The sequence below is a fragment of the Camelina sativa genome, chromosome 1 (assembly GCF_030686135.1).
Source record: "Camelina sativa cultivar CO46 ecotype springtype chromosome 1, ASM3068613v1".
Taxonomy (NCBI): Eukaryota; Viridiplantae; Streptophyta; class Magnoliopsida; order Brassicales; family Brassicaceae; genus Camelina; species Camelina sativa.
Window position 1 is genome coordinate 642,741 of NC_141880.1, and position 23,437 is coordinate 666,177.

At 36.6% G+C, this 23,437-nt stretch overlaps 6 protein-coding genes across 13 annotated transcripts; 2 read left to right on the plus strand and 4 right to left on the minus strand.

Annotated features, from left to right (window-relative positions):
- The first annotated feature begins 1,255 nt into the window (after window positions 1–1,255).
- LOC104763851 (uncharacterized) lies at window positions 1,256–3,880 on the plus strand. 4 transcript variants are annotated; one of them, XM_087509238.1, is made up of 5 exons: window positions 1,256–1,590; window positions 1,679–1,723; window positions 2,033–2,344; window positions 2,450–2,616; window positions 3,504–3,880. In XM_087509238.1, the coding sequence occupies exons 1-5, from the start codon at window positions 1,389–1,391 to the stop codon at window positions 3,519–3,521; spliced, it is 744 nt and encodes a 247-aa protein (XP_087365364.1). In that variant the 5' UTR covers window positions 1,256–1,388; the 3' UTR covers window positions 3,522–3,880. The 4 variants fall into 4 exon arrangements, with proteins under 4 accessions (XP_087365364.1, XP_087365304.1, XP_087365334.1 ...); XM_087509178.1 differs by having other exon boundaries at window positions 3,515–3,880; XM_087509208.1 differs by having other exon boundaries at window positions 1,278–1,590; window positions 2,030–2,344.
- A 119-nt stretch (window positions 3,881–3,999) lies between these two features.
- On the minus strand, window positions 4,000–6,873 carry LOC104775898 (ultraviolet-B receptor UVR8-like). Its single transcript, XM_010499897.3, has 11 exons — window positions 6,679–6,873; window positions 6,411–6,555; window positions 5,904–6,014; window positions 5,744–5,804; window positions 5,541–5,656; window positions 5,335–5,420; window positions 5,038–5,239; window positions 4,882–4,935; window positions 4,652–4,765; window positions 4,499–4,555; window positions 4,000–4,401 (listed from the first exon to the last, which is right to left on the minus strand). The coding sequence occupies exons 1-11, from the start codon at window positions 6,705–6,707 to the stop codon at window positions 4,195–4,197; spliced, it is 1,182 nt and encodes a 393-aa protein (XP_010498199.2). The 5' UTR covers window positions 6,708–6,873; the 3' UTR covers window positions 4,000–4,194.
- A 524-nt stretch (window positions 6,874–7,397) lies between these two features.
- Window positions 7,398–9,267, minus strand: LOC104775989 (14-3-3-like protein GF14 nu). 2 transcript variants are annotated; one of them, XM_010500011.2, is made up of 5 exons: window positions 9,081–9,267; window positions 8,209–8,719; window positions 7,981–8,103; window positions 7,776–7,892; window positions 7,398–7,661 (listed from the first exon to the last, which is right to left on the minus strand). In XM_010500011.2, exons 2-5 carry the CDS (start codon window positions 8,683–8,685, stop codon window positions 7,581–7,583), a joined length of 798 nt encoding a protein of 265 aa, XP_010498313.1. In that variant the 5' UTR covers window positions 8,686–8,719; window positions 9,081–9,267; the 3' UTR covers window positions 7,398–7,580. The 2 variants fall into 2 exon arrangements, with proteins under 2 accessions (XP_010498313.1, XP_087365487.1); XM_087509361.1 differs by having other exon boundaries at window positions 8,209–8,764; window positions 9,081–9,192.
- A 206-nt stretch (window positions 9,268–9,473) lies between these two features.
- On the plus strand, window positions 9,474–12,698 carry LOC147949423 (glutathione S-transferase T3-like). 4 transcript variants are annotated; one of them, XR_015596273.1, is made up of 8 exons: window positions 9,597–9,737; window positions 10,124–10,185; window positions 10,278–10,388; window positions 10,482–10,526; window positions 10,702–10,761; window positions 10,844–10,891; window positions 11,003–11,063; window positions 11,219–11,357. XR_015596273.1 is itself a non-coding variant. In XM_087509274.1 (8 exons), the coding sequence occupies exon 8, from the start codon at window positions 11,645–11,647 to the stop codon at window positions 12,563–12,565; it is 921 nt and encodes a 306-aa protein (XP_087365400.1). In that variant the 5' UTR covers window positions 9,597–9,737; window positions 10,124–10,185; window positions 10,278–10,388; window positions 10,482–10,526; window positions 10,650–10,761; window positions 10,844–10,891; window positions 11,003–11,063; window positions 11,219–11,644; the 3' UTR covers window positions 12,566–12,698. The 4 variants fall into 4 exon arrangements, 2 of the variants coding, with proteins under 2 accessions (XP_087365400.1, XP_087365414.1); XM_087509274.1 differs by having other exon boundaries at window positions 10,650–10,761; window positions 11,219–12,698; XR_015596275.1 differs by lacking the exon at window positions 11,003–11,063 and having other exon boundaries at window positions 9,474–9,737; window positions 11,219–11,331.
- A 1,464-nt stretch (window positions 12,699–14,162) lies between these two features.
- Window positions 14,163–18,337, minus strand: LOC104776080 (T-complex protein 1 subunit zeta 1). The gene is made up of 15 exons (XM_010500124.3): window positions 17,872–18,337; window positions 17,677–17,740; window positions 17,235–17,370; window positions 16,848–16,999; window positions 16,708–16,755; window positions 16,500–16,592; window positions 16,222–16,328; window positions 15,992–16,106; window positions 15,827–15,913; window positions 15,333–15,537; window positions 15,130–15,224; window positions 14,974–15,042; window positions 14,782–14,889; window positions 14,568–14,686; window positions 14,163–14,445 (listed from the first exon to the last, which is right to left on the minus strand). The coding sequence occupies exons 1-15, from the start codon at window positions 18,003–18,005 to the stop codon at window positions 14,370–14,372; spliced, it is 1,608 nt and encodes a 535-aa protein (XP_010498426.1). The 5' UTR covers window positions 18,006–18,337; the 3' UTR covers window positions 14,163–14,369.
- On the minus strand, window positions 18,329–23,405 carry LOC104776180 (ubiquitin receptor RAD23c). The gene is made up of 13 exons (XM_010500228.3): window positions 22,284–23,405; window positions 21,652–22,198; window positions 20,839–21,000; window positions 20,687–20,737; window positions 20,452–20,519; window positions 20,181–20,336; window positions 19,913–20,093; window positions 19,577–19,723; window positions 19,417–19,482; window positions 19,274–19,321; window positions 19,070–19,182; window positions 18,840–18,927; window positions 18,329–18,708 (listed from the first exon to the last, which is right to left on the minus strand). Exons 2-13 carry the CDS (start codon window positions 21,715–21,717, stop codon window positions 18,592–18,594), a joined length of 1,263 nt encoding a protein of 420 aa, XP_010498530.2. The 5' UTR covers window positions 21,718–22,198; window positions 22,284–23,405; the 3' UTR covers window positions 18,329–18,591.
- Between the last annotated feature and the right edge of the window lie 32 nt (window positions 23,406–23,437).

Below are 23,437 nucleotides of genomic sequence, written 5' to 3' on the forward strand. Positions count from 1 at the left end.
TTGTTTTTATCTTTGAGATGCTAAGAAAGAGAATTCCATATTTCATGCTATATATTGAAAACAACCATAAGCATTCATAGTGGGTTGTTGGTCCATCACAACAATTCACATGTTATCTAGACCAAGCTCCTTAGAAATCTAAGAGCGACTGCATTTAGTCTAGAAGTGCTTGTTCAATACATACTAAATTATTAATATATCTTTTGTATAATGATAGTCTGTTTTGGATTCTTCGTCTGATAAAACGTATTGCTCTATCAATCGATATCACATAGTTTAAAATGTTGTTTACATGTAATTCATTTCATACATAGTTAATTCTCTTAGTACCTAAAACATGAAATTGACGTCCAAACATACATATGGACAGCGTTAGAGGTTTCAGCTAAAGAAGAGAAGCTGTTACAAAAAAGGTTAGGCATCAATCAATGAATGATAGATATGTCATTTTCATATTATTCTTTTGCGGTGAATTTCAGATATGTGGATATATAGGTAGGAGACTATGATATGAACGATAAACATCTTATTCACTATATCTCACACACTCATAAATGAGACTATAAACATCAACTTCGCGTATCAACCCGGACTAACTCATAAGTGAATAGAACCAGCTGCCATAACTTTCAACTCATCCGTAGCTCATAAATAGTATATAGTCGAGATTCGAGAATATTAATGTTTATAATAAAGACAGCAGTAACAGACTATCATCTATGAGTTGGGGACTATGTACATACATATTCCTTTTCTTCTCTTTATATATAAGTTTTTTAAAAATTCAGACATGTTAATTATAAGATTAAATAAAATTTTCACACATGTAAATTATAAATTTTTCTATTTGCAATTTTTTTTTCAGTCAATTTGATAACAGTGAAAAATAGGCAAATATGTTAAATCAATCAATCTTGTCAGACTAATCAGTTCCATACTTGAAGTTTTAACTGTCACTATACAAATTAAAACATGAAAAAGAAACTAGAACTAATATAGATCATAACCTTTCGAGGAAAAATTGGAACATGCCAAGTGAATCTGTTTCCTATATATGGATTACACCCAAAAAAAGCAGAAGACAAGAAAGTTAAACTTTATTGTGAGATTTTATCATATCCAAGTCATCCTTAACTATATCTAAGTCATCCAATTATAGTTCAACACATAATAATTATCTTATAATATTTTTCAAGAGATATTATATTGAAATACCCTATATAACGAAACAAAATTAAAGATGAGTCAGAAAACTACAAAGCAAGTCAATATCTTAAGTAATAATAAAAAACCAAAAAAAAACTCAACGATGCCTTTAACATTCAAAGGTACATTTCCTCCCTCTCACAATCCTCCGTTGCTCTTTCATAGCAAAATATTCAGTTCTAATGGCTTTGCATGGCGAAGAGCTTGAGTTTAACTTAAGCCTAAGAGAATTGACTCGAAAAAGTCATCTAACTTGCGAAAATCGAATTTCTACAAGGTTCTCTGCCTCATGTATCCGAAGCTTCAGAGAAGATCACAAGTCTTGTGCAACAAACTTCACCATCTCTAGTAGTACTCCGTCTTCTCCTGGCTACTCCCTCAAAGGTTTTAATTGCATATATAACCTCCCTTTATTATAATGCTATATATCTTTTCTTAGAAAAGTGTTTGTAATTTTGAATATTTGTGACAGATGAGATTGACCCATCAGATTATTCCTTCACTAGTGCACTCAAGGGTAAGTTTCGAAGATTGAAACTTTTGAGAATTTCGACCTATTCTAAGCATTTGCTAATTTGAATGACTAATCAAACCATCGGGTGCTACGTCCTATATTATAGTAATTGTTGTCAATTAAGAAAAAGCTAAAAAGACAATTCTGCTAAAATCATTACGTTTCGATAAATCTTTATTCAACTAGGTCATTATATTACACTGTATTGGTTTGTTTATATATCATTGCTAGTAATAAAAAGAAGCTCTGTTATACAAGAACAGAGTACAATAATAATTTTCGTAAGTTTTGTTTTATTTGCTAACACAGCAGCATTACAAGCAAAAACAATGTACAAGAAGAAACGTGATTGGTTGAAACCAGAAGGGGTTGTTGAGCTAAACTCGAAATGGAACGAAGCAGAGAAGTACATCTGCAATCCTTTGTCTGGTGAAGTTCCTATAGAGTGTTTGTCTTCTAGAACCCTAAATTCAAGATCCTTCAGAAACTTATCCACCACGCATTCTCCTCCATTCACGATTTTGCCTTCCAATCATAATTTCAACAATCCAAGAACGATTAATACTCCTACCGTCAGAATCATTCATGAGGATTCTAGATCTCCATATCCTGTTCTTATCCAAGGTGATTGTTAATGATCTCGAAAGAGTTTGGATTTATTTATGGGTTTTTTTTTTTTTTTTTTTTTAAATTTATAACCAAAAAGAGTTTGGGGGTGTTTGGGAGCAGAAAAGAAAGTTGTGGGGTTGAAACGAGACGTGGGTGTGCAGAGTGCACCGGCAACTAGTGTTAGTCCAGCCACGACGTCGCCGATCATGGAGAGATCAACGAAAAGACAGGTGGAAGATGATAATTCGCCGGTTGAGTATGCACTAAAGTTGAAAGCTCAACAAGAGGTACACATATGTTCAATTCTGCTATGATAATTCTTGATTTAACACAACACATTCATTATTAATTTAAACATTTCTATAAAATTTGGGTAGAAAATCAAATGCGCTTGTATAACTCGTGATATAATCAACGGTAACATAGACAACTAGTACAAGATTCTTCTCTCCCAAATCAGTCGTTTTAAAAGTAAGATTTTGTATATCTAAGGCAAAAAAAAAAGGGAAAGTTACTTTTATGTTAAACATGTTTGGAAAGGGCATTATACTCATTTAGTCATTTATCAATTTCTTTGGGAACAATATTAAACTTCCAACTATAATTATCAATTTCTGGTACGATTTTGCATTGGGCCATTCGAAATAATTGAAATCATGTAAAGAAAGGTACTGTACATAATAATTGCATAAAACTTTGAATTCGTTTGTGCAATTAGATTCTTTCACAGATAAGAGAACACAAACTTCATGAATGCTCAGTGTATAATTTTTGTTTTTTTAATCATAGAGTAGACAGTGATGAGACTCCACGTTTTGTTTGTTTATACTTATAAAAATACTGTATCCTTTTTGAGATGTATCTTCTTCATGATATTTTAATTATAAAAAGGACAAATGGTGATACAATACGTTGATAGTAGTATCCATCATAGAAAACACAGAATCGTCCAACTTCGATGTTCTAATTATTTCATGAAAAATCTTCTATTGGACCCCATGTTATGATTTTGTGTAGTCTACATTGAAAAGGCTTAATATATTTGTGCACGTTTGTATATATCCCCAAAGATACTTTTACGGGTTGATCCATTCAACCAATAACATTTTTTTTGAAATTATAGAAATTTACTATAGTGATGATTAACTCACCTGATTAGTTGCTTACGTTGAAGGGTGTTTTCAGGGTTTGAAGGATGTCAAGTCAGAAGAAGAAAAGGACCAAAATATGATAAGGAAAGAAATCGAAGAAGACGATAGAGAGAAGGAGACAAAAAAGAAAAGAGGAAGTAGGTGTTTCTCCTGGATGAGGAAAATGCATAGACAACCAAGAAAATCCAAATGCATCTTTCTCATTTGTCTTCCTCATCTTATCAATACTACTTGTTGAACCAATAATATTGTAGTAAGAAATTAAAGAAAGACCATCATTGGTTAGACAATAATGTAGCAATGTTTGCAAGATCATATGCTTGTGTTTCTCTCCATTTTTTTCTTGGTGTATTTGAAGTATGTAAACTTCATATTACGTATATGAAATTTATTTAAGTTTTTTTTTGTTGGTACACGTTGAATGTTTTAAAATTTTTATTTATAAGATTGTAAAAAACAAATTTTTTGTTCAAGGTTTATAACAAACTAAGGACTCTGGCATTTACCAAGATCTCCCACTATCAAAATTATTTGTAAAATTTCCTTGAAATCAAAATTACTCTTACAAAAAGATTATTTCATAGGGAAATAAGCATGTTTTTGCCCCTTTCCTTTTTATAAATACATACTCTCCTTTTGCCATCCTTAGTATGAATCACATTGCTGTTTTTTTTTTCTCTTCATAACTTGTTCATTAACCGGTGCCATTGAGGATCAAATATCATCGGACTTCCATTCAACAACTGCAAGGGTGTGGCGGCCACCACAAGCGATCGACTTAGCTGACCATTTTCCTTCTTCTTCTTCGTCAGCATGATTAAAGCTTCCTTCAGGTGGAGGTATCATTATAGGTAACTCCAATGGTTGTCCTGTTGTTACTTTCCTTCCATATCCAAGTCTACCATGATCCCCTCTACCAAACTGATCCAAAAGTGAAACATAATCAAAGGGACGAATGTTTTTTTATAATGTTTCAAACTAAACCCGAAAGCTGTTTTCTTGTTTTGAAGAGACTAACCGAGAAGATTCTGCCATCTCTTGTCAAAGCAACTGAATGTGTTCCCCCACAAGAAACCTAATTTTTTAGGAAAGAAGAGATCTCAAGATTATTAAAAGTTAAATGCTTTACCTGAATGATAGATCACTCACTGAAGTTTGAAGCATTACTTACCTGAATTATATCTTCTTCAGATAGAAGATTTACTTTCTGTGGAACCATTTTGCTGCTCTTGTCATTGTCACCGAACCCGAGTCTTCCGTGTTCTCCTCTTCCCCAACCATACACCTAAGAATCAGAAGACGAAATCCATATACTCATATCTTGAAGGAAAAGAGGATCTAACACATGGTGAGAATGAGAAGAGAAGGGAATATAGAAACTTTGAGAATGAGTTCTATTACCTCTCCTTTATTTGTTAAAGCCGTTGAATGCCACCCACCAGCAGCAATATCAACCTACAATGCGTTTAACAAAATGAGAAGACGGTGGTGTCAACTGAATAATTATAATCAGAATCACTTTTTAAAAGGAATCAAGAAAAGGGATAAAAGCCAAACCAAAGTGAGATCATCAAGGCCTTGGACTGGAACAGGATGAGATGTTGGCTGAGTGTCACCGGTTCCAAGTTGTCCGTATTCGTTATTACCCCATGCCAATAATCTGCCATCTTCTTCAAGAGCCAGATTATGAAATGCTCCAACAGCGATAAGACGAACATTTTCAAGACCTTGAACTCTTACAGGAACAGATATCTGTTTTCTGCAATTTGGAGGAAACCAAACCCAACACTCAAGTAATAGCTTAAGAATGCACAAAATGAATGCTATTGATATGAGTTTAATTGTTCTCTATACATGTCACCAGGAGGCCAAGGTTGACCCCAAGTCCACACATGACCTTCACGTGTCAGAACCACGGAGTGAGTACCACCTGCAGCTACCTGTTAAAGAAGATTAGACCTCAAATGGTTTATTCATACATCAACATCAAAGAGTAGAACACAGATTTAGTTTTGAGGCAACGCAGAGAGGTTTTAGAATTAGAATACAAGCAAGTTTACCTGTCGGACTGTAAGTTTCGGGGCACAACGCTTAGGGATCACAATATCTCTTCGCACGGGCCTACCCATCTCGTCTTTTAGAGGCTCTTCACCACATTGTCCATACTCATTCCCACCTACGCGCATTCCATAATAAATTTCAATAGGATTCAACAAGCAAAACAGATAGAGAGAATGAAACAATAACACAGGCAGTGTATTACCCCACGCATATGCTCGGCCCTGATCATCAACAGCTAAACAATGCCAACCACCAATTGCTGCCTATATTAAATTCATAGGTAAAAACAAGTCGTCCCATAGGATAATCTAACGAAAACCACAATAGATTAGTAGATGAACAAAAAAAAAAAAAGATCAAACCTGAGTGATCTTGACATTGGCAAGAGCCTTAACTCGACTAGGGATGTTTTCTGTTTTTGTTTCTGGTGGGTGTGCTAATGTACCTCTTTGATTCCAACCCCATGTAAACATCTGAGTTCAGTTCAAACAACCAGTAACATAACTTAGTGAAATAGAGCTTTTAAAATCTTAACTTTGCCAATTCAAGTCACCAAAAGAACTGAAATAAGAACCAGAATCAGACCAATTCCATGATAACAAAACCAAAACCTGTTAAAGAAAACAACTTTGAGCTATTGGCGGACTTCTAATAAAGATTCACAGCTAGGAGACTTTTCAAACAACAGGGGAAGACAAATAAAAACAAACCATGTTTCTAGTTCCTTCAAATCTTAAGAGAACTTGTAAAACCAAACAGTAAGCGCCCTCTTCTTTTTTGGCTATAACAGATAAATATGAGCTCCCCTAATACATAAAGACCAAATTAAAACAAGACAAATCTCATTCCAATGAATATTCGGATAGTACCGTGCCATCATCGCAAATGGCGAGGGAGTTACGGCTACCAGAGACAACGGAGCGAACAGAGTAAGGCTCAAGAGCTTCAACGACGCAAGCCCATTCCTTGTCTTCGTTGGTACCAATTCCTAGTTGCCCATCTTCTCCAGAGCCCCTGAAAAGCAAAAAAAAAACAAGAAGATAACAAGAGAGAGTGAGAGACCAAGTACTAACAAAAGCGAGTGAAAAATCCAAACTTTGATAAGTAGAGAGAGTTGTGAAGAGAAGAGTATTAGACCAGGCTATGATTGAAGTAGCTGAAACCATTTGAGAGAGAGAGAAAGAGAGAGACAGACGAGAGGAGAGAGAGAAGGTGAATGAATGCACAAAGACAAGCGGAAAAGCAAAGCAGTGGGATTCGAGGAGGGGGATGGTAATAATAGCGATGTGTGTTTTTTATGTTAAGTATGTGTCTAATTACTTAATTAAAAATAGGAATAATATTCATAATCACTAAAGACATTTATTTGCGTATATTCGTATTTCAAAAAGGTATGCTCAATAAAACTATTAATTTTAGCATATGTGTTCGGAGTTATTGACGAGATTTTTTTCAGTTTCTAGTAATGTTAGTTGAATAAAAAAAATTTCTATACAAAATATAAATACACACATATGGGAAACATGAATATAAAAGGAACAACAGAAAAATGATAAATAAAGACAATAAAGACAATAAATTTAAATGTTTCATGTATGGAAAGAGACCCATGAGTGTTACTACTGCACAAAAGGAAAATAAATTATGACATGAAGAATAATGCTTTGCCAAAAAAAAATAAAAAATAAAGACATTTTGGAATTTATTTTTGTTCTATTGTCTCTTCGTGTATTAGGTCCTTGGTTTTGATTTCACTCTCACGATTCTTTAAAGATGAATTAAAACAGTTTTGTTTCTTCTTTCTTCACTCCCTAAATACTTAACAAGCAATATCGCGAGAATCAGCGATCAAGAGCTTTTAAAAACAAACCAACTAAAGAAAAGGGAACAGAGGTTTTTAAGTTTTCTAAGAGAATATCAAATAATGATCTTTCTCGCTGCTACTACAAACCCCAATAATAATATCATATGTTTTTGGAAACTAAAGCCAAATCCGTACCATACATACTTAGAAATATTTCTTCCGTACCATCATCTGGTCACTGCCCTGTCTCTGCTGGTTTCCCCTCTTCCGGCTCATGTTTTGACGCCTCCTTGATCTCATCACCACCCACCTCATCCTGAAAATGAGCAACACATCAGCGTTTAGTCGAAATCTCTCGGGTAAAGAAGCTTAGATTGCGTAGATATGGGTTAATGGGAAGAAAAAATCAAGGAGGGAGACAAAAGCTTACATTGATGTCAGAAGTCCAGAGGGTCAAATTGTCACGGAGAAGTTGCATTATCAGTGTACTGTCTTTGTATGATTCTTCTCCTAATGTATCCAGCTCAGAAATGGCCTCATCAAAAGCCTGTGAAAAAAACAATATTAAGCAATCTTGAACAAGTGTTACAAAGTCTGAAAGTACCATAACAACATCCCGTAGGGTAAAAACAAACCTGTTTTGCAAGACTGCAAGCACGATCAGGTGAGCTGAGAATCTCATAGTAGAAGACAGAGAAGTTAAGAGCAAGTCCCAGTCTAATCGGATGAGTAGGAGCTAACTCAGCAAGTGCAATATCCTGCATTATAAGAAAAGGACATATGTAAAAGCATGAATCAAGACAGCCCCTTTACTGGTCTCAAGCAGCAAATTTAGATAGATGTTCAAACTTAAAAGAGTTGACCTGAGCTGACTTGTAAGCAACAAGGGTGCTCTCTGCAGATTCCTTCCGATCAGCTCCAGTCTTAAACTCAGCAAGGTATCTGTGGTAATCACCTTTCATTTTGAGGTAAAAGACTTTGGACTCAGCCAAAGATGCAGTTGGAACAAGGTGAGAATCCAAAAGATTCAATATTCCATCACAGATTTTGTTGAGTTCGGTTTCGATCTTTCCTCTGTAGTCTTTGATAATCGAAACATGATCATCGTTGCCTCTGCTTTCTTCCTTCTGTTCAATGGAAGATATGATCCTCCAGGAAGCTCTCCTAGCACCAATAACGTTCTTGTAAGCAACAGACAAGAGGTTTCTCTCTTCCATAGTAAGCTCATCGGTGTCAACAGTCTTTGCGACTTTCTCCATGAACTCAACCATTTCCTCATAACGTTCAGCTTGCTCAGCTAACTTGGCTAAGTACACATTCTCTTCCCGCAAAGACGACATCTTCTGTGTTATTATTATCACACACTTCTAGATCCTTTTTTTCAAAATCCATATAACCAAAATTTTATGAGCATCACCACTGTATACCAACATAATTCCCAATAATTACGAAAATCATAAAAGAGAAAGAAACAAAAACACAACAACGGTTTCGTGTTTTCCACCATTTTCTCGTACGGATCAATCCTCAATTACGAAAAAAAAAGCATAAGAGGAACACTATGCCAACAGATAAACACAGGACCTAGAAAGAAACCTAGATTATGCCAGATCTCGAAATAACAAGGAACACATACAACAATACAAAGATACGAAGTCCACGAAACGAAAACATGAACGAGCAACACAAGAATGATTCGTCGAACAGAGAGAGAGACCAGATCCGGGGAGCTTACCGTGGGGTGGGATTTTGGAATTAGGGATTGTCGAATTCGAAGCCTGTGACTTTGAGAAAGGGGGGGGGGAGTGAGAAGAAATTAGGGGGAAAAAGGGAAGAGACTGGGCTTTGATTTTTGGAGAAAGTAAAGAAAAAAGGCCCAATAAAAATTCGACAAGTGTCTAACGGTGTTGACCCGTCAAAGACTTTAAGACTATCCTCATCGGCACAATTATGTTGTTTCTTAGTTTGTTTCTTAGGGGTAGATAATATTAATTATTGAAACCTAAGCTAAGAAATGCAAGATTCGTTTCTTATTTTAGGATTGCAAGAAACGTCTCTTGCTGGACAAGTGTCACAAAATCAGTGGGTCGAGTTTTATTTGGGACGAAGGGGTTTAATTTTTTTTTTCATCTCTCTTTCACTTTCCTTTTTTCTCTTTTCTCTCTCTCTCTCTCTCTCTCTCTCTCGAGACTTTTCGCGATTTCAGCTTGAATCTCTTCTTCCTTCGATTCCGGAAACTGATTGCTTCTCTTCCAGTTGATTCCCACGGCTATTGGACTAGGATTTGGCCGCGATTTGGTTCCGGTGAAGCAGGGGGCATGTGATTCCGGTGGTGAGCGATCCGTCGAAACCCTAATATTTGGGGAAGATTCAAGCCATTCGATTTGTTCAGGTAATTGTTCTTGCATGTCTAGTAATTGTTATTTGTTTATTTGAAAATTGTCTCAATTTTAATTTAATTATGTCTTTTGTTTGTGAGACAATTTCGGTTGATCTGGGAAACTTAGATTAATTTTCGGTGAAGTGTTTGTAACACTTCTTAATCTCCTCATCTTATTATTCACTGATGAAGTTGTTGTTGGTGAATTTTGATTAATCTCTTTGTTAGATTCTCATAATAGGTTGAATTGGGTTTGTGTATCTGAAACCGATTGAATCAAAGTTTCTTCCTTTACGTTTTGGATGCCAAGGAGTTTTTCCCTTCTTACTACAACCCTAAGAAGAACAATCAGGTTGGGAAACCTAATCAATTTCTCTCTGCTGACGATTTTGCTACAGCCAAGAAGCAATCAGGTGAAGAATTTGAATCTGATGCCAAGAAGGATGATAATACCAGGAAGGTAAAAATAATTCTGTTTGTTGTTAAAGCTTTAAACTTTGGTTAAATGTGCTTGCTTTATATTCTGTTTTATTGATGTTTTTGTTATTACAGAGAAGAAACAATTATAGCCAAGGGAGGAGGAGGTTGACTGGGAGGATTTCTAAGGCTCAAAGATAGGATAGTATTAGAAGAACAGTGTATGTTTCTGACATTGACCAGAGTGTAAGTTTTTATTAGTACTCTCTGTTAAGGTTGTGTGGAACGGATTCTAGTTAAGTTGCATCAATGTATAACAAATCTGTTTTGTGATTTTAGGTGACTGAGGAGGGTCTTGCTGCCTTGTTTAGTAACTGTGGACAAGTAAGCTTTAAATTAATGTTTGTTATATATCTTTCAACTTAAAATATAGTATTTTTTAGGTTGTGTGACAAAAAGCTCTATAGGGATACTGATCAGAAGTTATACTAATCATTTTGGTTTCAGTTTTGAGTTTTGAATTTTACTTTGGATATCTACTGTGTTTTGGTTAATTCAGTCAGAAGATGAAAGGGAGATGTGCACAAGGACAATCTACTGCACAAATATCGACAAGAAGGTAAATGCTGAACTATCTACATAGAATGTATACATAATTTTATTACTGTCTCCTGTTTAAAGATTTTTTCCTACGAGTGCAGGTTTCTCAAGCTGATGTGAGAACCTTCTTTGAGTCTGCATGTGGTGAGGTCAGAACAGAACCTATACTACCTCATCTCTCTCTCTTATTTGTATAATTAACCTGAAATTTTCTTCTAAGGAGTGAATGTGATGATTAACTTGTTAGATTCTCATAATAGGTTGAATTGGGTTTGTGTATCTGAAACCGATTGAATCAACTCTTTTCTCTCCTATCACATTGTAAGTTGGTTGTTGGTTGTTGTGTCTTTAATGAATCTTTACACAGTTGGTATTAGTTAAGACTCATGTACTTGTAGTTATGCTTTAATGGATGTCATGTCTTTACATAGTTACTAAAACCATTTCTTGTTTCTTGTTTTGTGAGTTTCTTTTAGTTGAGCTCAAACCAATCACAATTAAGGCGACAAGGAAACAATATTTCAACCAAATCTCCGAAAGAGGTAAATATACACCTAACTTGTTTATATTTAAATTGATTGCTTTGTTTGTTTGGTAGTTTCTTTTTTCGGATAGTGAGTTATAGCATGTCATATCAGATTTGTGCTCCTATGTGTACTTCTTTGTGACTAGGTAGTAATTATTCTTAATTGGTGGTTGTTCTTTCATTAATGGAAGTGACTAGGTTGTGTATTCATTGTGTGTTTGGTGTCGAGAATTAATTGTAACTCCAATATGCTTCACTTTAAAAACTAAGCTTTTCTTGATCTTAAACCACAAACCCGAGTATCTTCCAACCATAAACCATTCTTCGTTTCTACACCTCTCAAGCATAAACCACTCTTCTTTTCTTCTTTGCTACTATGGAGTCAGACCATGAGCTAAACCAGTCCACAAATTTTGTGGGACTTATGAATAGTCAAACCATTTCTTTTGATTCCCTCTACCCAAATATACCTACTCTGTCGTCTCCACTTCCTCTCTTTAGTTCCCAAGTCAGTTCCGCAGCTTCCCCAAGTGAAGACACAACACCTTCCCCAAGTCAGTTCCGTAGGGAGAGAAGGAAATGGACACCTTCTGATGACCGGATTCTCATTAGCGGGTGGTTAAACACCAGCAAGGATGCTGTGAAAGGCAATGATCAGAAGGGCAAGACCTTCTGGAATAGGGTTGCTAAGTATTTTTCAGATAGTCCTCTTTCTGATGGCAATGAGAAGATAGGGCCAGTTCAGTGTAAACAGAGATGGTCTAAGATCCAAGATACGGTGGGGAAGTTTTGTGGAACATATGCTGCTGCGGTAAGGGCTAAAACTAGTGGTCAGAATGAAGATGATATACTGAGGACAGCATATGATATGTACTATAACATTTATCAGAAAAAATTCGTTCTTGAGCATTGTTGGTTAGAGTTACGCTACGACCAGAAATGGTGTGAGAGTGTTAATGGTAAAGCACCTGAAGTAACCAACAGGAAAAGACTCTTTGATGATCCTACACAAGCTTCAGCTTCTCAGACCGGCGGTAATATAGATGAGCCAACAAACACAAGGCCTATTGGCAGAGACGCAAGTAAGGCCAAACAGAGGAAGACTCATACAGAAGCGAAAGAAGAGAAGGCTTTGAAGGAGTACCAAGGCATGTGGGAAATCAAGAGGGAAGAATTGCTGCTGAAAGAGAGATTGTCAAAAATGCAAATTCTTGACAGTTTGCTGGCCAAAACTGGACCGCTTACTCCGAAAGAAGAAGCTATGAAAGAGAAGCTGCTTGACTTAGTGGATGATTAGTATTGTTGAGTCTTGTTGAGTCTTGTTGTGTCTTCTTGAGTCTTGTTGTGTCTTGTTGTGTCTTTGATATATAAAATAATTTTGAATATTTTAAGATATTAATTATTATTTTACTATATTTATTATTAAGAAACCCTTAAATTTGGTTCTACCAATAATCAACAAAATTTTCCTTAACTCTTAGCAAAGTTTCTTCTCTTTTTTTTCTTATTAAATATGCCTTAAGAAACAACTAAGAAACTAAACCAATGAGGATAGTCTTATCAACTAAGAAACTAAACCAATAATAATCGTGATTCGTGAGAAATAAATAATTTACACATCGATTGGACCGTCATTCCCATCTATATTAACATTTATTAACATTTGTATGGCGTTTAAGTTTTAATTATTTAATTTTTTTTACAATATTAATTCCTAAAACAATTTTAGAGAAATTCAAATACTAAACTTTCTGATCAATATTTGTTATATTTATTACCATAAAATCTTAACAACATCTATACATTCTGATTTTTCCAAAAACAACTCTATCCATTAAAGTTTTAATCCATTAAATCTCCAAAACTATTTTTATAGATGCTACAATATCTCAAATTTAAATAATATACAACAGATTTTCCATAACAAAAGTTTACAATATCCATAATTATATTAACATTAATAAATTTCCTAAACCAAAAATCCAATTATAAAATGTCACATTAAATATGTTGAAAACACACATATAATTTGGTTTATTTTTTATTTTTTGAGGATTTACCAAAAAATTAAAATTCTATTAATTATCATAAACTATATATATTGATATGGAAAAATCATAAACTATATAAGTATGCTAATTTGGTAAAACAATTAACATAATTAAATTTGATAAAAAACTTATTTAGATTATTTTTTTGCGCAAAAATTTATTTTGATTTTGGTGAGACGGTTGGCATTAATCCAATATAGGGAGATAAGTGGAATTGTTTTTTTTTAAATACTTTTAGATGTGTACCAAGAGATAACTATACATATATCATACGAGTTAAAACTTTGAAAACAATACAAAAATCCTATACTTTGAATATTTATATCAAATATCTGTAAAATTTTATATTTTTTAAATTAATAAAATAATAATAAAATAACAAATAAATAGAATATAATTTTAAATTTTTAAAATTAAAAGTATTGTACCGCACGTTAAATCCTAGTTTAGAAGATAAAATTCATTCAAAAGTCGTATCCCGTGCATTGTTGGTAATTTGACTTTATTGTGTCGTTTCAAATAAATCTGGTTCTATTTCCGTCGAATCATTTCCTAAATCATAAAATTTGATAGGAAAAACAAATTACTTTAATTTCGGCTTCACATTGATGTTCGACACAAATTTCTTCAAATGTTCAATTCACTACTTCCCTCAAATACTTTTATGTCTTAATCACCTTCCTCTAGAATTAGGGTTAAATAAGATTAGAATGCTGTGGTTGAGATTACCTTGCAATTAATTTCTCTATTTTCTTCAGAATTCGCTCATATTATTCAGTTTCGATTCAAACATTCATCCTTACTGAAAAAAACTGATGCATGCCTACTACAAACAAGAGTATATTAGTCCTTAGAAACCAACCACTCTCAAGATATACATCAGGTTATTGTGATACAAAAAGTTAGATCCAAAATTATCTAATGACAAACAAAACACTGAAGGAAATAATATTTCATATACTAATGCTCAAAACACGAAAGGAAAAGAAGAACTAAAACAAGTAGAAACTAGAAAGTAAAAAAATTTAAAACAAAGAGACCAGTCTTTTTTTAAGTAGGCTTCCTCATATTTCTTCCTGCACGAATCACTTCATCCACTAATAGCAACTGCGAAGCAATGACCGGCCTGCAACATATTACCAAACAACCGTTTTAACTGCCTGACCTCAAACGCAACTGAATTAAAGACTCCATTATTTTTAAATGCCAAATTTTAGCGTTAAGTTGCCATTTTGGCTTCGCACATACCCTGAATTGATAAGTTGGCGTTTCACTGAGTAATTGTCGAAAATTCCAGCAAGCAGAGGGTCTATGGGTTCTCCATCCTGTAGGTTTAGTCCTACAACGTTTCCTTTGTCATGCTCACTCTGTATAAACATTAAAATCCAGTAAATAAACCTAAACAGAATCTTTATTAGAGCATAATCGATAGTGTCAGATGAGGAAAACACAAGTCTAATACCGTTAGAGAAATGATAACGTCTTGAGTGTCAAGCCCAGCATTTTCGGCGAGTGTCTTGGGTACCACGAGAAGGGCGTTGGCAAAAGCTTCAACACCAAGTTGAGCACGCTGCAATTTGCCCACAATTAACATTAGCAACCGGAAAAAAACAAGAACTGGTATTGGAGCAAAGGGAATTTACTTTATACTTACCCCTTGAACGGTTTTCTTGACTTCATTGATTAAGTGTTGTCTCGCTGCAACTTCAAAAGCTCCAGCTCCCTACGGACAGAGACAGATGTCAATAAACCAAAACAATCACACTGAAGTAGCAATATATTTAATCCTTGTAGACAAGAAGGTACTTACTAATACGACACACTCATCTTCTAAGGTATTCTTAACTGATCTTAAACCATCACGGACAGCGTCTTTAATTTGAGCAATAGTGTGGTCGTTAGGCCCTACAGAAAAAAAAACAAATTTAATTCATAGATGATCAGTGACCAGGCGTATAAAATTAAGCAAAATAGACCTTAGCTGCCAAGAGATAAAAGTTTTGGACTTTGTACCTTTTATGAGGATAGTACATGAATGAGGATTCTTCACTTGCTCGACAAATGTATACTTTTCCTCTCCAAGAACATGCTCATAAACAAGTCCAGCCCAACCAAGAGACTCAGGGGTCAAGTCATCAACGGAGTTCACAGCTTCTCCACCACATGCCAAAACCAAACGTTCCATGTTCCTCCTCTTTGCTCTTCTAAGGGCGATTATCTGGAGATATATACATATAAACATATATAAGGAAACAGAAAGATAATTCGGTTGTAACAACTTGTAGACACGAGAAACCGAGTACAAGACAAGAAACAAGCTTAGTAGAAGATCCAGTCATCTGCTTCTAGGTGAATACTCTTAGTGGATAACCTTTTCTCTGTTAGGTTAATTCATTTTGCCTTTACTTTACATTTCAATTCACTTGATTTCACAATATTTTCTGGATTTTCCGTACTTTTTTTAGCAATCAGATGCTGAAAACAAGAAAAAGCTAATCATAGCTTACCCCTTCTCGAGCAAGAAGATCCAATGACGGAGGATCAATACCCTTTTGATTTATGATTACAAAGCTGTTATCATTACCAGCACAAACCTGTTTGAGAAATAGAACATGTAAATATCTGAAAGAATACAGCATATGGCTTGGAGGTAGTAGCGGTTTCAAACTCACCTTGTTCTTCAGCTCAATAATTTTCTGAACTCTTTCATCAACAGAACGTCTCTCAGCAGTAACCATGGCTTCCCTCTGTTCCGCATTCGAGTAGAAAAATCCTGCATTAATTTCACTGATATATACGAAGTTAGGCTACAAAAGCATAAATACATAGGATAGTTTATCTAACTTCTAGTATTTCATATGTCTTCAACCAATCAATCAGACCAGAGATTTGTATTACGTACCTCTTCTCATACTCTAGTGACACATTGCAAGTCAGGATGTGACAATTTTCCGCACGTCGCTTCATGTCAGGGTGTCTTGAACCATGATCAAGAACAAGCCCCTCAACCTAATACAAGAGAAACAACCTATGTTAATGTTATATTCACAACGGGTGCATAAAGATGACAGTTATGATTCACGACCAGCAAAAATATTTAATCCCATACACAAGTCATTTTACTAGTGTGAAAATCTGTAAATTCCGACTGAAGAAATTTACTGTAAAACAAAGGCATACCAATCGTGTGTCAACATCAAATTTATGGCGCATGTGCATAATCTCAACCATAAACAGATCAATAGGTTCTTCAGGCTTCCGAATGCAGAGAACCTGTTAAATGCGGGAGTTAGCTAATTAGAAGAACCAAAATAGATCCATTGATAGTTTTTGTATATGTGAAAAAAGCATGATGATATTCAATGAGAGTTGTCGTCAGTAAACTTACCGAATTAACAACAATATCAGTCAGTTGATCAGCTAAGCCTTCATACAACTAAGTAAGCCAGAAAAAAAAAAGCTAGTCAGAAAGCAAAGAGAAGAGTCGGTGATAACAAAAACACAAAGATATCAGCAAACAAAGAATACCTTTGTTCTTAACGTTGTCCTGGCAACCATTTTCAGGATCTCATTGTCAGGTTCATCACCCATAACCACAGGGGTCTTGAAAGTGTCGAGAAATTGGAGAGTAGCTCTTTTAGCAATCTCGAAACCATCAACTAAGACACGTGGATGCATTCCTGAGACAAATACAAACCTTTCATCAGGACCATTTCTCACTGAGAGTAACCAAAACATGACAAGGTAGCTGAACTGAAGACGAAAGGTATTATATGTGAACCATAACATACAGATTAAGAAAATGAAAGGCATCAGATCCAGACTAAATATATAAGACAGACATAGAGAAGCATAAAACAACCAAACTCATCAACAAATCAAAGTAAAATGCAGAGACAAGTTAGTTTAGCTAACCTTCATCGATGCAACGCTCCGACTGTTTCATAAGCTCACCAATGAAGATGACAGTGCAAGTAGTACCATCACCACTTATGTCATCCTGTGCAACAGCTGTCCTCGCAATCATAATGGCAGTTGGATTTTGAATTTGCTGAAAAGATAAGCAAGTGACCACCACTGTAAGAATCATCAGACAAGCTAAGATTTATCGATTAGAGCAGGATAGTCGCATTACCAGTCCGTGGTCTAAAGATTAGCCTAACCTAATTAGAATTTAACATGTCTTCGAGCAAAACGAACCAAATTACATGGCACAGCCATAATAAACAGACTTCATATAATAAACAAATAGGCATAATAATCCTAGCGTTTTACAAGCTTCTGGAGACACTCTAGATTCTAATCAATCAATCAACAAGACCTAGCATATATTTTATTCTACTTGAATCGGACATACCATTTCTTTTAAAAGCGTGTTGCCATCCTTGGTAAGCTTGATATCCCCGGAACCACCAACAAGCCTACACAGAGAGTGATCGATAAAATCGCGTGAAAATGAATATATATATATATATATATATATATATATATACAGTGAGAGTGAAGAGACGAAGGAATAAAGCATAGATCCATCAAGAGGAAAGAGAGTTACATCTTGATAGTTCCCTTAGGACCGAGATTGGACTTGAGTACATCCTGTAAACCCTTAGCGGCGTTGATGGTCATATGAAGCGCGGCCGATTTGTTGAGCACCTCCGCATTAGGATTCAGAACTCGCACAGACATTTTCGATGATGAGAGATCGAAACAAACTGGAAAGAGACGAGAGGGGAGAGAGATTCTAGATTTCTAGGGCTTTTCCTTTTCTTCTCTGGGAGCTTCAGTGAGATGAGCTTTTTTTGTTTTCCTCTTTTAATTTCTTCTTTTAAATTTCGTGAGGGCTCCAGAGAAAGAAGATGCGAGTGAAAAAGAAACCTCTTAAAAGGCATCATGATTCATGAGTAGAGTAAACGACGTCGTATTAGCAAAGCGTAGAAGCTCTATTTTCGCTAGAGAATCTGAGTAATAAACCAGCGAAGAGCCGGAGACCAATGTCAATTTCTGAGAAATTTGAACTTAATGCATCCTCGTGAGGATAACTTACATTAATTTTAAACATTACAATTTTGTAAAAGTAGGGACTAACGACGATCAAAGACAATACAAAGAAAGAGATGCATTTTAAACTGAGAACTGAGCCATGAGCATAGACAAAGTAACGGGATCAAGGAAATGTCGTCTCTGGTTCAAATTTGGCATCCCACAAATATATATAGGTAAAACATATGGACCATTGGCGATAATAGAGAAAGGAAAGTTTTACTGTAGAAGCTTATTCCTCGAACTCATGCATGTGATCTAAAAGATAGTTTGCAGCCAACTCTTCGTTCTTGTTGCACGCAAAAAACACTTCCAATACCAGTGCTCTCTCGAATCCCATTGCTTCAAGCTGTTGTATTATCAATGCGAAACCGAGTTGGTAGGCAATAAGAGTGATACAAACACTGTTTCTAAGGGGGAAGATCAAAGTTCTACAAGTGAAGAAAAGAGGGAGGCAGAGAGAGAGAGAAAGGAACATACCCGTTCAATTGCTTCGCGTTCCTCAGGTGTGACTTGAATCGCTTGTGGCTGTGGCATCTCCGCCGCCAATTGGCCAAGGATATTGCCACTGAATTATACAGTGCACAAATTATCCAAGAAAGGAATCACGGCTTAGGTAATCAAATGCCTCATAGTGTTTTGGTTTTGATGTGTATTACATATGAGTCATAATCGTAAAATAATCATCATAACACCAGGATGATACATACCTCTCACCCCCTCCTTCAACAGGTTCATTTATTAAGCGTAAGAAGTCAGCCTGGTGATCTTGAATCAACCGCATCAAGTTTGGGTTTTGCTTTCCCAGTTCCTGAAGCATAGGCTGCAGAAAACGCGTGGACAAAATCATTTGAAGCGATATTCAATGGAAACTGACAATGATTTTAGTTCTTCTGTGAATTGGATCAACATACCTGCAGAACTTGAGGGTTTGCTTGCACCATTGCTCGCAGAGCTTGGAACTAATATACACCAGAATAATTACGTAATACATTGATGTCTGATATACTCATTCTGTACGCAAGTGTAGGAAAGAAAGAAAAAACACAGTTTATACCTGTTGGCTGTTGCGCAGGAAGTCAAGTGTTCCGGCACCAGGATTTCCGCCAACATTTGGCAAGCCCTGTCAAAGATAAAGAGTAGAATTTAGTTACACGCTTATATATAATTCAGAGTTTAAATGAACCAAGTCCGCTTTCTATCTTAAGGTGTATTACCTGTGGGAAGAGATCTAACGGATTTGCATTAGGGCCACTTGCGGGTGCTGCTGCGGGTTGCTGAGTCTGTGTTGAAGGATTTGCTGGCTGTCCACCACTAGCTGGAGCACGGAAAACTGTTGGAACTTCAGCTTGCTCAGGGATCCCCTAAGACACAAATTTCGATGTTAACCTTTAGTGACAAGGAGAATAGTAGCCAGCAATAATGGCAAGAAAGTATATTCTAGGCATAGTGATTAGTGAGGCATGGTGATTATGACCAAAACATGCCTCTTAGACAAAGTTGCATGAAAGGACACAAATCTACAGCAAATTCATAGAAATAAATGAACTCACAGAGTAAAGATATTCCACAGCTCTTTCAGGGTTATTAAATGCAGCACGGAGTGCACGAACAACAGTGTCACGATCCCAGGTTCCTCCACCCATGTCAAGAATTTGCTGAATGGTACTGTCTAAATTACTTCCAGCGGCTAGATTCGATGCTGCTTGTCCGTAAACATCATCACCTTGACTTCTATCTCAACCAAAACAAATATGGAACATAACAAGAGAAAGTTAATTTCTGAATTGTGCAGAAGATTTAGATATCAAAGATACTAACCCCACAGGAGCTGAGTCTGGTGCAGGAGTGCTTGCGGGTATAGTAGCGGGCACAGGTTCAGGTACAGTCACAGTTTCAGTTGCAGCTACAGGTACAGGTGTAGGCAGCGGTGTCGGTGCAGGTGGTGGCGGACGTGTCGGTGCAGGGGCCACTGGTCTGCACAGTTAAAGAATTGGGGATTGAAAATTAGTTTTAGGATAGAATATAACCACAATTTTTTCAGACAGATTCCAGTAAACTGAAACAGAAAGTACTTGTCTCGAAAACTCACGTTGCTACAGAAGCCGCAGTCTGAGTAGAAACTGAAGGCTGTGATGTTGAGGGAGATATCGACTTGGCCTGAACCAACACGAAATGTAGATCAGTCAACCAACAGGAAGATAAATTTTCTAAAAGAACATTTTGATACTTTCGTTTCATTGGTTGCTGAAGCAAAAGTTTTCTAAAATCCCAAGTTGCAGCATCTCAGCCTATATAATGATGCTATAACAACAGAACCAACTCACCAGCGGTGTGCCAGCAGATGCACTAGATGCTCCAGTTGAAGCAGGTTTACTCTACATGTTTAGCAACAGATAAGAATCGGGCAATCAAAAAGCTAAAGCTAAACAAAAACAAAAAACACAAAATTACTTTTGTTTCCAGATCTCAAACGCACCTTGGCCATCATAATGACGATAAAACTGTTCTCAGCAACTTTGTTCTCCTCAATTGTTGTCTCATCTTTAAGAACTTTACCTTGGTGAATAAGCATCAGTTTTGCAGCAGGATATACATCTGCGCCCTGTACAGTCTCGATGTTCTTCTTCACATCAGCGACCTGAATGTATATATTTTCGCCATCACAAGTCCAATAAAAATAGTCAAATGCCTTTAAATTTTTTTTAAAAAAATGTCAGTTACATCTACAACTAGTTACAACCAACAAACTAGTAACCTCACATCTGATCATCAGAAATGCATTCACAGAAAAAGAGATGAAAATAGCAATCAAAGTTATACAATGTCTAAAACAACCACCAAAAAAGGAAAAAAAACAAAAAGTTAGTAAAAGAGCATGGAATCACAAAATTCAAACAAGCTAAAGTCATCAAATAACGAATGCTTTTAAATTTTAAAACTCTCAGTACAGTAAAAGAAAGACTGTAACATTCCCAAACAACAAGGAGAAGCAAAAGAAGGGTCATGGATCCAAACGTAGTGACAAACACAGTTCAAAATGCAAACGACATGAGCTAGTTTGCCACTACAAACCCATACAAAAAGATTGCTAAATTGTATAGATTATCTTAAGAAACCTCCAAATTGCCAAAGTTCACTCGCAAGAAGTAACTCTCAGATCACGAAAGAATGTCATAAACAGAGAAGCCCCTAAACACAACCAAATCCAATCCCTCGGATACGTAATTCAACCGTATTAACTGACTAACTAACAAGTAAGGAAACAATCACTGGGAAGAAATTGGCATACCGAATCCTCGGGTTTGACTTCGATCTCGAAGTGAGTCCCCTTGAGAGTTTTCACAAATATCTTCATATCAGCACAGTTCCCTTCCCAGTGGTGACCTTTTTCCCCGGCAAAAATTCCGTTCGAATTGATCGCCGCCGGCGAAGAGAGAGAGAAAGCGAGTAGGTAAAAGAGAAAGAAGAGATACAAAATCAGTCCCCCTACCTTCGTGTTCCCTCGATATCTCCTCACTCGATTGTGGCCCGAAGCACATGGCTTCTGCTTTCAACTCTGCCAAGTCAGCCGTTCTTAATCCAATGAAAATATGCCACGTCGTCTTGAGAGTTTCCTGACTACCGTCCGTCGTCTATAGATAAGCCCAAAATGACTCTTGGATATTAGATGATAAGCCCAAAATAATATTTTCACTTTAATCCACTTTTAAAATTTAAACTTTTTTTTTTGGTAAGCCACAGGGAGATTTGGCAGAGTTGAAAGCAGAAGCCATGTGCTTCGGGCCACAATCGAGTGAGGAGAAATCCTTCGTGGACCATGCAGGTCCACACATATCCTGTTGCAACAAAGGCGCAACAACACTCGGCATCATACTAAAAGAGTGAAAACCTAACGTCAAAGTAAAAGCATAGTTTGCTAACCCGTCGGCAAGATAGTTCGCTTCCCTATACACATGATCCACACGGACTATCCAGTCCGTCGATAATAAATCATGGCACAAACGCACCAGGAACGATAGCGAATGAGTTTCCCTGATCCCTGTCTTAAGATAACCCACCACCATCTCTGAATCCAACTCCAACACTATCCGCCTAAAACTTCACTCCCTAACAATAATGAGACCATAGTACACATCCCACAATTCCACTAAAGGAGCCGAACATCTACCAATATTCAAAGCAAATCCTTCACACCACCTACCTTCTGCATCACGTATAACCCCACCCGCAGTTGCTAAACCAAGGTTACCTCTAGAAGCGCCATCCATATTAGGCTTGACCCATCCCTCTTGCGGATCTCCCCACTTACCAAAATCTCCCGTTCCTCCCGACCAACTCCTTTATTCACCCGTCGAGCTATCACAACTTCTTGAGCAGAATCTTTGATAAACTTAACACGGTCATGCCAAACTCGTTTTCTCCAAAAACGTTTCCACAACGCCACTTCAGGCCCACCATATACCCATAGCAAACAAGGCCTGCCAATAAGAATCTACCTCTCCACCACCACCACCGAGATTGGCAAATAACCACTCAAGTAATGTCTGATCAAAAAACGGCCGGCGCCTACTCGTCGGAACAATCCGCTGCTACAACCCCGCCATTGCCGGACAATCCCGAAGGACATGAATAATTGTCTCAATTTCACCCTTACACACTGGAAAAACTGCATAATCAGTCATATGCCGACAAAAACGTTCAGCATTAGTCATGATCACCTGTCTCGCAACTAACCAAATAAATGCTCAGGCACTGCAGCCATCCAAATCCGATCATAAAACCTTCCCATATCCTGTGCTAGTGACTCTCTCCTTGTTAAACAATGCATATGCAGAACTAACAGTAAAGCGACCATCAACCATTTCTCCCCATGCCAACCGGTCTTTCGCTCCTGTCACTTTATCTAACACCACTGCAACGAGTTCCAGTCTGCGATCTTTCGCCAAGTGTGGAGATATCCTAGCCCAATCCCAGCCCCTCCCATCGGACCATAAATCACTAGCTAACACATCCTCATAACCTTCTCCCATACTACCCAATATTGCTTCCCGAAATAGTTGACCCACCACCCACCT